The following is a 15,076-nucleotide window of genomic DNA, read 5'->3' on the forward strand; positions in this document are numbered from 1 at the left end:
CAGTTAAGGTGTCTGCACAGATCTGGTGTATTTCTTCGCTTTGTTCTTTCTACCTTGATTCAGATCTATTTTAGAAAAAAAGAAACAAAACAAAAACTATCTTTAAAATATACATTTTCATTCTCATGAGCAGTTTCACATGCAAGTAAACATTTTCCCAGAGCAATTAGCCTCAAGGCAGTTAATAATTACCTTGTGCTGCATTTAGAAAACATGCTTAGGTGCATTTTGGCAAAACTACTATTACCATATCATTAATGCAAATATGCAACTAGGAATATTTCACTGTAAACATAGCATTTATAATAAGTATTGGTGCCATTCCTTCTAAGAAGGACTCAAAGATTAAAATATTTCCTCTTTAATCTTCGATTACCTCCAGCAGAACAGCAATCTTCCGGCCCCATTGGATCTATTACCAAGAAACTAAGCTTCATATGACTTCCCAATGACTTTTATATTTCATACCTATTCATCTGATTTGTTATTTCTAAACAACACTTTGCTCTTGCAGATGCTTTTTATCACTGCAAATTTTTGGTTCCGGTACAGTTTTTTGACATTCAGCTTGTCTTCAGCTATTGGGATTTTTATTATTAAAAATATTCCTTAACTTGAGCGTCACACTTAAAATTAGTTCCCCTAAATAACAGAGATATCAGGTTTTCTCTTTGACAGTTGCCTAAAGCAAATTATGGCCAAATTAACTCCTTTTTATTTGATTACAAAGAAAGGATTTTACTTATTAATACTGAATCATAGAACATTTTTCAAAGGATCAGAGAGTTCATCTTTACCTGATTGAGAATCCCCAGCTCTGTTATCTGATTTGGTAGGTTCACCGTTACAAAATCTATCCAGGAAAACATAATAGTTCTCTCAAGAGAAGAGCCACAGTCAACCCTATTCTCTAAACAGGTAATCTCTGTTTTCTGATTGCTCTCACGTTTGAAGAGCATTTTCCGTTTCTATTCCATTAACCCAGACCCAATCCAGAGAATTAGCATGGCCTAGTGGAAAGAACATGGGCCTGGGATTCAGAGGACCTGGGTTCTAATCCAGGATTCTCCACTTGTCTGCTGTATGAACTTGGCAAATCACTTAATTTCTCTGAGCCTCAGTTCCTTCAACAGTAAAATGGGGATTGAAACACTGAGCCCCATACGGGACATGATCTGTGTCCAACTGATTGGCTTATATCTACCCCTGCAGTTAGCACAGTGCCTGGCACATAATGGGAGCTCATCAAATATCATTAAAAAAATAAACAAGCAAAACACCCCCCAGTGATTTAGGGAGTCAACATTGCTTCTAGAAATTTAGCAAATAGCAAGTCAGGAAACAGGCATAAACAATGTCATCAGCTCCTCCAGGTTAACTAACAGTAAGGTGATTATCTGATTTTCTTTTATTACAGCATAAAAAATTATATTATTATAAATTGCTATTATGAAACATCTTAAAGTGGTAATGAAAAAGTTCTAAAGACACTCCAGCTGATGGAGTTGTCACACATATCTGCCCTGTGAGAAGATGATGCTTCTGGATAGCAGTATGGCCCAGCAGAAAGAGCATGGGCCTGGAAGGCAGAACACCTGGGTTCTATCCCAGTCCCGCCACTTGCCTGCTGGGTGACTTTAGATGTTGACCTTGGAAAGTTTTTCTTTGAACTGTAATTGTTCCCATTTTTCTAAGGGTCATTCATCTTTCATATAAGGAACAACACTTTATTCTGCCTTCCTTTAATTCTTTTCAACAAAGCCAACACATTAATCAAGATTAAGAAATTACGGTTAGTTTTCTTTTTTATTTCTAGCAAACCTTTGTATTTTTAGCTAATAGTAAGTATGTTGGCTTTTTATTTTTGGCTGCTCTCTTTGGTCTCTTTGGAAAAGTGCTGATCTAACTGGCTGAAGAGAGTTTTGTTTCCTTTTAGCATCGTGACGATGTGTTATGTGTAATTATTTAGTAGCTCTCCTTCTGTTCTATTATATTTAACATAGCTTCTCTTTGCACTTGGGAATTTATAAAATGATTTTCTAGAATGTGAGAAATCATGGTGGTGGACCATGTTTATAGGTCTTTGCTGGGCTTTTCATGTTTACGCGATTCCCAGAAGGCCCTACGTGCTCAGATTGTTTGGGAACTTGTAGCAGGAAACACAGCTGGGTCAGGCTTTCTCTCCATCCCCCTTCCTCATTGAGCTCTAGAGCCAACAACATCTTCTTTATATCTCCTTAGTGTGTTCCACAGAGCACTCAGAAATTGAAGGGGTCACGTTTTATTACAAATGGAGCCAGTTCCCATTTCTAGCAAAGTCCACATTATGAGACAATCATATTTCGAGCTCGACTCCTCTTACAGGCTGTTATAACCCCAGCAGATGTCTACCATTTAGACCGAGTTCTAAAAGTTCAAAGCCCTAGCAGACTCTTAACAAAAATAATCTAAGTTGAAAATACATGGCACCTGTTTCTAATGAGCTCAAAGCACATTGCTGGGGACAATTTCAGTATATTCTAATGCTCATCATATCTTGAAAGTATGCAAGGGTGGGACTCATTAGCTTCTCTTCACGGAGGTGCAAACAGGCACAGAGAGATGGCCACTTCTGCAACCAACTAGCAATAAAGTAAATTCAGATAGCACCCTGCTGAGAAATCAAACTGGGACATCTCTAATCTGAAGCATTTTAGTTATAGCCTCTCTTATTGGATGCAGAGCAATAAGAGAAGCAGCATGGTGTAGTGGATAGAGCATGGATGTAGGAGTCAGAAGGATCTGGGTTCTAATTCCACCTCTGCCACGTGTTTGCTATATGACATTGGACAAATTACTTAATTTCTCTTTGCCTCAGTCACCTCATCTGTAAAATGGAGATTAATACTATGAGCCCTATGTGACATGGACTTGATAATAATGATAATGTTGGTATTTGTTAAGCATTTACTATGTGCCCAGCACTGTTCTAAGCGCTGGGGTAGCTACAAGGTCAACAGGTTGCCCCACATGAGGCTCACAGTCTTCATCCCCATTTTACAGATGAGGGAACTGAGACACTGAGAAGTTAAGTGACTTGCCCAAAGTCACAGAGTTGACAGGTGGCAGAGCTGGGATTAGAACCCATGACTTCTGAACCCAAAGCCCGTGCTCTTTCCATTGAGCCAAGCTGCTTCTCTAACCTGATTACCTTGTATCTACTCCAGGGCTTAGTACAGTGCCTGACATATAACTTAACAAATACCATAAAAATGGGCTGGTGAAAACTATGCCCTTAAAAGTGCAAGGAAAGAATAGTCCCATTCAGGAATATCCCTATGGAGCTATGGGGCTGGGTGCATGAAATGAAAGTGAGGAAGGGAAGGAGGTTCATGTTCTTCCAAGGATTTCCGTGCATATATCCCAAGGGTCAGAGGGTGATAAAAGAAAAGACTCAAGTCCAAGAAACTCTGTTCAGCGATGTGTTACCGTAATGACAGAAGAACCTTACGTTATTACTGCCAGCACAGATACAGGTTTCCCTAAAGTGAAAGTGTACCTATTCAAGTTTGTTGCCAATACCAGTGACTTGAGGTCTCTGGAGTCCATCGAACCCATTTAACTGTCCCTTTGGAGGCCACATTGGCCCCTCTGGTGAAGCTGATCTGGGTCCCTGCTAGGTGACTTTGGCCCACGTCCTAGGAATATACACTCGAAGGCCAGGCTCGATCCCTGCTCTGGTGATCTTTTTGTTCAGATTGTTTTTCCTGGTGCAAGAAATGGAAAGTAAGATAAGAGCTGGAAGAAGCTATTATTTTCAGGGTACACAAGACTCGTGAGATGAAGTATAAACATTTTCTCAGCACTATTTTAATGGAATTTGTTAAGCACTACTATGTGCTAGACACTGTATTAAGTTCTGACTAGAGTACAAGAGCAGAATGACTGCAGTATAAGTACTGGTATAGTAGAATGATCACTGTGGGGAATGGCACAAGATCCATTTAATTGTAAGCTTCTTGAAGGCAAGGATCATATCGACTAATTGTATTCTCCCAATGCTTAGTGTAGTGCTGACCACTCAGGTGGTCAATTATCCTCCCCCAGGTTCCATACGGATTTCTGAAACACGAGTCGCAACAGAATTTTGGATACAACCTCATAGACTAAGGCTGTTATTTCTCAAGACCTGTTGGATGGAAATGACTCCCTGCACGAGGAGTGGATGAAGGCACAGAGGTAGAGTGCTACTGAGGAGGGCATGAAAAAATACTTTGTTCCATGGCTATTCCATAGCTGGGATAATAGAGAAATCATGAGTAATAATATTATCATGAGTAATAATGATGGTGTTTGTTAAGTGCTTACTATATGTAAACCACTGTTCTAAGTGAGTGGGCAGGAGTGCACAGGTGTATGAAGTCTGTGCTGTAGCTCCACTACTTTCCTTCTTTGTGACCTAGGATAAGTCACTTAACTTCTCCGTGCCTCCATTTTCTCATCTATAAGATGGGGGTGAAATATCTGTTCTCCTTCCCCACCACCTCCACTCTAGATTATAAACTTGTAAACCCCATGTGGGTTGGGATAATCTGTTGGACCTGATTATCTTGTATCTACCCCAGGGCTTTTTTTGTTCAGTAGTATTTGTTAAGTGCTTACTATGTGCCAGGTACTGTTCTGAGCACTGGGCTAGATATTAGCTAATCAGGTTGGACAGAGTCCATGTCCCATGTGAGCCACGGGAAGCAGCGTGGCTCAGTGGAAAAAGCCTGGGCTTCGGAGTCAGAGGTCATGAGTTCGACTCCCAGCTCTGTCACTTGTCAGCTATGTGACTGTGGGCAAGTCACTTAATTTCTCTGTGCCTCAGTTACCTCATCTGTAAAATGGGGATTAACTGTGAGCCTCTCGTGGGACGACCTGATGACCCTGTATCTCCCTCAGCGCTTAGAACAGTGCTCTGCACATAGTAAGCGCTTAACAAATACCAACATTATTATGTGAGGCTCTTAATTCCCGTTTTACAGATGGGTTAACTGAGGTGCAGATAAGGTAAGTGACTTGTCCAGGGTCACACAGCAGACAAGTGGCGGAGCAGGGATTAGAACCCAGATCCTTTTGACTCCCAGACTCATGCTGCAACCACTAAACTATGCTGCTTCTCCTGGCACAACTAAGTATAGTGTTTGCCGCGTAGTGAGCGCTTACCAAATACCACTATTACATTTATTTAGAATTGTGGTGCTGAATATCACAGAAATATTGGGTTTCGCAGCCTGAGTCTGCACTCTTCACCCTAGCTGCCTGACAATACTGGCTTGTGACTGCAAAAGGGGGCTGAGCAAGAAAGTGTAAATGACTCAACACAGCCTTGCAGCCTTGCACACTTCCCTGTTGTCAAAGAAACTGGAAATCTTAGCCTCTCTTAGCCATATCTGACAGTCAGGCTACAACCCAGAAGTAGATAGTAACAGGAACATTTTTATTGGAAGAAATGTTGAATACAAACTGTACTCCCCAAATGTTCACACATATCTATAAAGCATCTTGAGCCCGTGGTAAATATTAAGTAATATCATTGCATAGATATCTCTTCTGCAATTTAGCTTAAATTAGAGAGAGAGTGCCAATCTACCATTCCCTAATCAAGCCCAAATCTTAAATGCTTGGAAGACACTTCCACTGGACCCGAATTATGTGTGCAGTAAGGGAAAGCACACAAGTTTAGGAGCCAGTGACCTGGGTTCTAATCCCACCTCTGCCAATTGCTTGCTCTGTGACCTTGCCCAGGTCATTTAAGTTCTCTGTGTTTGCTTCCTCATCTGTAAAGTGGGGATTCGAATCTTTTTCCTTTCCTACTTAGACTGTGAGCCCCATGTGGGTCAAAGACTGTGTCCTGCTGATTATTTTGTACCTATTCCAGCGCCAGGCACATAGTAAGTGCCTAACAAATCCCACAGATATTATTATTGGGTATTTTAGTATTGTTACTGTAGCTTTGTGGCACACTAGCTTATCTTTGTGACACAAGAGAAATAAATCCTGTATCTTCTATTTTAACTGAATTCATGTTACTCTAGAGGGTGTTATTGAGTTACATCATTTACAGAAAATTAAAGGAAAATAATATCAAAAATGAATTTTTCAAATCCTTTGATCATACCTAAATCTCCAAAGGCACCTCAGTTTTAAAATGTGTTAAAGCAGATTAGCTTTAAAAGGTTTAGCCATTAGGGATTTCCCATTGCCAATAATAGGGTCAATTGAAACTGGTTAAAATATTTTAATAGAACTTTTGCTTTCATTAGAATTCTTTTAAAAGTGGATATAGATAACAGTAAAATACTTTAGGGCCCTATTTGGGAAAATGAAAGAGGCTGAGGCTAATTGTAGGATTTTATTCTTTACTTATAAGTCTAGAAAAGTATTTCTTTTATGTTTAATGCAGGAAGTGAACAGCCTAATGTGACATCAGGGTGAAAATAAGAGCGCAAAGCAGTAAAGACTTGAGTCTCTGGTGGAATTTGGGTTTGACTTTCTCTGGACTGAAATGCTGTAGGAGAAGAGTGAGTTCAAGGGAAATAGCTTCCATGCAGACCTGACCTGGGAAAACAAGGTGCATCAGTTTGAGATATAAATAGTCCACTGCATCATTCATCTGAACAGATCCAAGTGCTTTGAACCACAATCTCATCAAACCCCTCAGCATCTAAACCCTATCAAGTGCGAAATGACTCCAGACATGCAAAGAGATAAGACATATGACATCAGGGAATTCTTCTAAAAATGATTTAGGAGGCCTGCCCGTCAGGTGGTTTCCTTCTTTTCCAAAGGATACAAGGCACTTCACATCTCTGTGGCTTTCTTGTAATCTACACATCCACCCCTATGATGTTTGTTGGATTGGAGGGCAAGGAGATTCCGGAAAAGGTGGCCTCCCAGATGGCAACTGCAGGCTCTGTGCCTGCCACTGGCCTGTTTAACTTCCGTTGGTTCATTCCAGCACCACACTGGCATTTTCAGTAACAATATTACACTGTCCCTTGTCCTCAAGGAGCTTAAAATCTGTTAGGGAAAACCAATTCTAATATGATTAAGCGCACAAGATTCATTCAATAGTATTTATTCAATAGTATTTATTGAGCGCTTACTATGTGCAGAGCACTGTACTAAGCGCTTGGGATGAACAAGTCGGCAACAGATAGAGACGGTCCCTGCCATTTGACGGGCTTACAGTCTAATCGGGGGAGACGGACAGACAAGAACAGTGGCACTAAACAGCGTCAAGGGGAAGAACATCTCGTAAAAACAATGGCAACTAAATAGAATCAAGGCGATGTACAATTCATTAACAAGAGGAAGGAGAGGAAGATATATACGTATGGTATAGGGCATGGAAGATTTGTCCATTTTCAGGATAGAAGATTGTTAGTCACAGAAGTGGCCATTGTAGTCCCAGGGGTAATCAGAAAATCAGGGAAGGCCTCCTGAAGCAGTGGGATTTCATAGAGATTTTGAACATAGGGAGAGCTGTAGTCTGTCAGATTTGAAATGGGAGGGCGGTCCAGGCAATGGGAAAGTCATAACAATAATAATAGTGGTATTTGTTAAGCACTTACTATGTGCCAGGTACTCTACTAAGCACTGAGACGGATACAAGCAAATCAGATTGGACACAGTCCCTGTCCCAAGTGGGACTCACCGTCTCTAAATTTTACAGATTAACCTCATTTTACAGATGAGGTGACTGAGAAGTGATGTGATTTGCCCAAGGTCCCACAGCAGACAGATGACAAAACAGGGATTAGAACTCATGACCTTCTGACATTGAGACCCGTGCTCTGTCCACTGCACCATGCTTGGTGATGGGTGTGATGAGAAAAAGACACAGTAGGTTGGCCAGCTTGAGAGGAACAGAGAGTGAGGACTGAGAGCATGCAGTGGGAAAAGACAGTGAGTAGAGATGTAGGAGGGAGAGAATAGATTGAGTGTCTTAAAGTCAAGGGCCAGTGATTACTTCTGAGATGTGGAAAGAGGTGGGGATAATGCTTGGAGATTTGTGAGGGGTGCAAATTGAGATTTTGGGAAAATGATCTGGGTAACATAGTAAAGTATGGCCCGAGACCCTAACAGATAGAACATTGAGGTTCACTGATCCCTGTCCCTCTGGAGGCTCGCAACCTAAGAGCATAAGAGGGGAGAAGGGACTGGAAGCAGCACTATCCGAGGCAGACCAACGGTCCATCCAACCTAGATTTTGTCTCTGTGGCAACGGGATGTTAAGAAGAACTGCCTGATGGTTTCCCTTCTGGACACTGATCCTAATTTTGAGGAAGTATCCTCTGCCATTGCTAACTTTACATGCTTTAGTGTCTAAGCAAGTACTCAGTTTCATACCATGTTTCTTGGCGTTGATTATTTTGTGACTGTCTCCCACTGAAAGTGTGCTCCTTGCATCAGAGGTCATCTCTTCTAACTCGATTATACTCTCCCAAACTGTTAGTACAGTGCTCCGCACGCCAGTAGCATAATACCAGCAGCATTTATTGGGCATTCACTTGGTGTGGTATAACTATAGGTGTTTGGGAAGTATAGAATAAAGAAGTGATGTATTCTCTGCCCACAAGAAGCTTATACTTTACGGAAGAGACAAACATAGATATATTCATAACACAGTCAAGATAAATAAATTGAACACTAAATGCTATTTACTGATTGATATATATTTTGGAATAATATAGGGCTACCTTCCATCTTTCTAAGCTTCTGTTTAGGCACATATACCATCATATATTTTATTTAATAATCAAAGAGAAGAAGAAGAATAACTGGTATTTAAGAACTTACTGTGTGCTAAGCATTAAGATAGATACAAGATCATCAGGTTGAACACAGTCCCTGTCATAAACGGAGCTCACAATCTCAATCTCCATCTCCATTTCACAGATGAGGTAACAAGCACGAGAAGTTAGGTGACTTTCCCAAGGTCCCTCAGCAGACGTATGGTAGAGCCGGGTTTAGTACCCAAGTTCTTTGATTCTCACGCCCATGCTCTTTCCGGTAGGCCATGCTGTTACCTAAGAAAGAATATATACCTTGCTTAAGTTGGAGCTCAAGTAATTCTTTTGCTTTCAGTACATCTTCCTGATATCAATCTGTTTTCCACTAATTCTTCAAGATATCTGCTCTGTGGGGATAGAGACATATTTTTCTCCTACGCCAGTCCTATTTAAGTGCTGAATCTCAAATAATGATCATCATAATAAAGAAACTGTAAACAATGGAACTATTTTATTTGTTTAAATACAAGGTGACCGAGCACCTGCAAAGATTTCCCAGCTCTGTGGAAGTGTTTAATAATACTTGCTCTAATTAATGTGTTCTTCAGAAAATATGCCAAAGGGTTATTATTTAACTAAATAGATTTGACTTTTTGAATGGCAGGTGTAAATGGAGAAGAGTTATCTATTGTCATGTGTTTCCAGCGCTCTGAACTACTATCCCTCATTTTTGAGTCACATTTGCTACAGTTTATTTAAGATGCATGAAATGTGAAAAGGGACTGTCACATCACTGCATTGCAGTTGTTTAAGAAATATTGATGCTTTATGTTCCAAGCAGCTAAATCTGAGAAAGTGTAAAAAAGAACTTTTAGCCCACTTCCCTAACTTTTCAAGCAAAATATTAATAGCTTATAATCATCTTGACTCATTTATTTGTTTAAATACTGTTTAAATAGCCTGAGACTTTCAGAGTGATGGGTCGGTTTGTTCTGCTGCTTTGGGCTGAATAACGTATCAGGTGTTGAACGGGCTCTGGATTTATTTTACCTCATTGACAACTGCCTCACTGGGCTGAAAATATTTGTGTCTACTTTGGAAGTCGTTTTAAAATGTGTTAAATAATACACCCTGCTGGATCGTGGCTGCAGTGTTTTTCTTGCAACTTCTGGTGATACATGTAAAATTCATCAAAGGGCAGGGAGAATATTAAAAGATCTCATTCCTTCTGTCCTCCACAAATGACATTCATACATACCTATTTTCTGAACTTCATTCTCCCGATTCTTCTTGGTCTCAGTAAGCTGCATTCATTAGCATCAATTTTGTTTTATCGTTATTATTATTTTCACTTTCTCTTTTCGGGAACAAAGCACCACCACTACCACATAAAGGAAAAGCCATCAAAAGTATTAGATGATGCCTTTTATTGCTGTTTGTTGAAATGTAAATTAAGTAGAAGAAATACATAATACCTCTTCAAAATTTCAGAAATGTACCCTGAAGCATATTGGAAAACATCATTCTATAATAAAAAACTCCCTCTCACCTTCTCTCTCTTGCCTTCTCAACTCCCGAAAACCACATCTGTTTCCTACTGATAGCTTTTAACACACATCCCCTTAATGTCTTCTAACAGGAAGTGGAAATTGAACGAAGTTCGCATTCACCAACATTTAAGAATCAGCCTGGAAGCCATTCCGTCAGTACTGTGAAAGATTCAGTCATGAAAGGTGGGAAAACATCTTTTGACAAGATGTCGTCTGAAAGTGGTCACAGCAACAAGTCTGAAGGTTAGCATAACACTTTGATCTCATTTCTTGGGTTTAGAACCTTGTTCGAAGAAGTAAGCTAATGAAGAATGTGTGGCTGAGTTTTCTGCAGGAAGATAGAATTGATAATACCATACTTGGCTCAGTTTCTAACCAACACAGTTCAGGAAAATAAGAGTTAATTTGAGGATTAAAAAAAGAACAAAAGTATCAGAAACTGGGCCCGAAATGTAGAGACGCTGTATTTTGTATTCGGAGGCAACTAATTTTTTAAGTCATTTTGTGTGTTTAGAATAATACGAGGATTTTAGAACAATGCATTTAATAGTCGGTCAGCATTTCTGTTAGTGACAATGGTGTGGACATATTTATCTCACCAAATCTCTGAATAGGAAGAGGATGTGTGTCAGTTGTGGGGAGGAAAAAAAAAGCTTTCAAAAGTTTAAATTAAACTTCAGATGTTTAAACTTAAATGTTCAGATGTTTAAATTAAATGGGTTTAATTATTTGGGGATCACCTGTGTTGTGACAATGTCGCAATTTGGTAAATATTTATAAATTTATGTTCCGCAAAGTCATTAAAATGTTAATATTTCATATGTGAGAAACTGCATTATTAACATGATTTCCAACTCTGGCAGAAACACGAAATATAAATACTCTGTTGGGAAAATACATACCCACCATTTATCTTTTGTGAAGAAACTAAATAGGATTTGGATATTATCAGAGTGCTGCAATTTAGCAGTGGTGACATGTTTGTTTAAAAAAGAATAATTAAACAATTCCAAAGTACATCATTTCTGGTATCAATTGTAAACTGCCAAGTTTTCATTCAGGCCGATCCTAAAAATAAACCAATATGGAATTTGTTTTGGAAGGGCAAGAAGGAAAGAGGCACAAAAGGGGGAGTTGGGAAGTCTGAAGTTTGAATTTTGGAACAGTGACATATGTGGCGTGCCCCAATAAAGAGACACTGAAGGCAGCAGATCATTTTAACACATATTCAATCCTGAAAGAGACCAGGTACCCAGGACACCAGATATTTAGGAAATACAGACCATCACATGAGATGGAAATGGGATGTGAGGGGAGAAGGGGCTTGTGTGGTCCACCCACCCTGACCTGTGATAATTGTCATAATAATAATAATAATCATAACAATATTTGTTAACTTCTTACTATGTTGTCAAGTTCTGGTGGATATAAGTTAATCAGATCAGACACCGGCAGGGATTGCTAGGGCAAGTAGAGTTTAGTCCAGGCTCTGAATAGGGATTAGAAAATGAGGTGAGAGTCATATAGAGCTGAATCATGAGCCTCATTTCCTATTCCTGGTCAACCTCACCCCCTTCATGACCAACACTTGAGTACAGTTTCTCCAGGACATAACAACTTGAGTACAGTTTCCCCAGGTCGTAATGCAATTCTGTTACAAAAACCTCTGACACTGCCTGTAACTCCACTATATAGCCATTCTGGATTGTTGATCATAAACTGCTATTAAATTATATTTAGTCTGTCTACTAAAAAGACTCCCATGCCTATCAAATGCAGAAGAGAAGCATGGCTAATTGCATAGAGCATGAGCCTGGGAGTAAGAAGGACCTGGGTTCTAGTTCTGGCTCTGCTGCTTGTCCACTGTGGGACTTTGACAAGTTATTAGAGCCTAAGCCCGTGTGGTTCTCTTTCAGTTACATAAGAGCTCAACTGTATATGTTCTGCTTTCATCAAAAAATAGGGATTTTTCATTGTTATCATCTTTATGATCTCACAACACAATGGAAAACTTGCTTAAGAACACTTAAGAACATAAAGCTATGACTAGATCTGATCAATGAGCCATCCAGCTTCATCAGTGGCATGAGCTGTTTGGGGGAAGAGTATGATAGTTGCCTACCATGATAATATACTAATGGTTCAGAACAAACTAATATCTCCAACTGTTCCCTCTTTAATTCCAAACTTTCCTTCAAGGAACACACCATAGCCCTATCCTGTACAAAGTATTCATTTTTTTTTTGGTTTGGACTGCTTGTTTCTTTCTACCATGATTAAATCCACCTGTTGCTTCTAAATTAAACTGTTAAGGAATTATAGAAACATCCTAATCTTTAAAAGAGGGTTTAATCAAATTTTGACATACTTCCTTAGATTACTATGGCACTCACCTGAGCACTATAAGTAAGCTAGGTATGCTGTAACTAACCTGAGCCAATCACTTGATGAAACTGGACCATTGGAACACCACCCCTTTGTCCTCCCCACCTCAGCGTATTGAGGGTGGGCTTTAATAATTATGGTATTTTTTAAGCACTTACTGTGTGTCAAGCAATCTACTAGCACTGGGGCAGATACAAGAATAATCAGGTCCCACGTAGGACTCACAGTCTAAGTAGGAGAGAGAACAGGTATTAAGTCCCCATTTTGGGGATGAGGGAACTGAGGTCCAGAGAAAGTAAGTGTCTTGCCTAAGGTCACCCAGCAGGCAAGTGGAGGAGCCAGGATTGGAACCCAGTTCCTCTGCCTCCCAGGCCTGTGATCTTTTCATTAGGCCATTCTGCTTCCACAGCAGTGTAAGAATCCTCTAAGAGTACAATACCAGTTTAGACTGCGAGCCTGTCATTGGGCGGGGATTGTCTCTGTTACCAAATTGTACATTCCAAGCACTTAGTACAGTGCTTTGCACATAGTAAGGGCTCAATAAATACTATTGAATGAATGAATGAATGAATGAATGAATGAATGAATGAATTGCCATAATGGGCTCCATGGAACCTCTTACTCCATGGTCCTTTGCGTATCTGGCCTGTTCCATTCCTGGCCTTGGACATTAAATAGACAAGGAAGGCGACAACTCTGATACAGTTTTATGCACATGAATATTTCCATGCTGTAATGATTTCAACCTGTTACAGCCTGAATTAGCTTCATTTGCAATGACTACAGTCGACAGCTCGAATTGATTTATTCCCACCACCTTCTTCATCTATGGGATTACCAACATTTGAAAAATTGATCCTAGGAACCATCAGAATCTAATATATATCCATTCACTCATTCAATCATATTTATTGAGCGCTTGCTGTGTGCAGAGCACTGTAGTAAGCACTTGGAATGTACAATTCGGCAACAGAGATAATCCCTGCCGAACAATGGGCTCACAGTCTAAAAATAATAATGGTATTTGCTAAGCGCTTACTATGTGCTAAGCACTGTTCTAAGCTCTGGGGTAGATACAAGGTACTCAGATTGCCCCATGTGGGGCTCACAGTCTTCATCCCCATTTTACAGATGAGGGAACTGAGGCACAGAGAAGTTAAGTGACTTGCCCAAGTTCACACAGCAGATAAGTGATGGAGTTGGGATTAGAACCCACGTCCTCTGACTCCCAAGTCCAGGCTCATGCCACGTGCCCATTCCCCTGGGAAAAGGAAGTCTTTGTCAGAGGATGCATGCTCTCCTCGGTTTGAGTGCCTTGTCCGCCCTGGGTTTCAGGAAAATGTGAAGGTTCGATGTAGTTACCAGGGTGGAAAGAATTTGAGGGCAGAATTTAAACTCCTAGGTCCCCTTTTCTTCCTGCCCCTCTGCCTTGACCTGATGGAATAACATATATATATGAATGGGAACCAAATTTCTTGTAATCAGTGTAATTCAAACTCAAATTGAAAGTTTAGAGTACCTGCTTCATGATCACACAGCTCAGAATACCTGTGTCTTTTCACATTTTGGACAGTTTCTAACAGCGCTGCTAGTTTTCAGCCAATGTGAGTTCATTTTTCTTACAATGAGAGTAAATCTTTTCTACCAAAATGCATTCATATTTAGGAAGTAGGTCAGCAGGCTATTCTGGGGAAGGAAGAAGATATTTCCAGGTGTCATAAAGCCAGACATTACTTCTCCTCATGCAGTGTTCCCATGATGATTCTTGCAATAGCTCCATGAGCTGTGGTGAGCTTCTTATTCTTAAAAGTCTCCAACCAAGCAGTCTGGCACTTCCTAATTATTAGTAGTTTTGATTTCTTCATTAACTTCCTGTTTAGATGTTGCATCAGATGACATTTCCATGATTTCCTCTGAGTTTACTCTCTCATGCCTACGTTGGTTCAGTTTTAATTAGGGAACAGGCAAAAACTTGCCCAGTCAAATCCCCATTTTACACATGAGGTAAATTAAGTGACTTGCCCAAGGTCATACAGCAGGCTCAAGTCTCTTGTGCTATGGTTCTTCTCTTTTTCCTTCTTGTACGCTTTTTTCCTCAACTCTTCACATGTGAATCCCACTTAGTAGAGAGGCAGCGTGATCTTGTGGAAAGAGCACTGGGCTGCAAGTCAGAGGACCTGGGTTTCTAATCCTGGTTCTGCCACTTGTCTGCTGTGTGTCCTTGGGGTAAGTCACTAAACCTTTCTGTGCTTCAGTTACCTCATGTGTAAAATGGGGATTGACTGAAAATCCCACAAGGGACATGGGCTATGTCCAATGTGATTATCTTATATCTAACCTAGACCTAAGTAATGCCTTTTACATAGTAAACATTTAATGAAT

At 40.1% G+C, this 15,076-nt stretch overlaps 1 protein-coding gene across 2 annotated transcripts in view; it reads left to right on the plus strand.

Annotated features, from left to right (window-relative positions):
- Positions 1 to 15,076, plus strand: part of XIRP2 (xin actin binding repeat containing 2) — a 178,802-nt gene that overhangs the window by 88,948 nt on the left and 74,778 nt on the right. For both annotated transcript variants that reach the window (XM_029072564.1, XM_029072562.1), the window contains exon 3: positions 10,399 to 10,552. In XM_029072564.1, coding sequence (XP_028928397.1) covers positions 10,399 to 10,552 — 154 coding nt within the window. The remainder of the gene's footprint in view (positions 1 to 10,398; positions 10,553 to 15,076) is intronic.

This window comes from Ornithorhynchus anatinus, chromosome 9, assembly GCF_004115215.2.
Source record: "Ornithorhynchus anatinus isolate Pmale09 chromosome 9, mOrnAna1.pri.v4, whole genome shotgun sequence".
Taxonomy (NCBI): Eukaryota; Metazoa; Chordata; class Mammalia; order Monotremata; family Ornithorhynchidae; genus Ornithorhynchus; species Ornithorhynchus anatinus.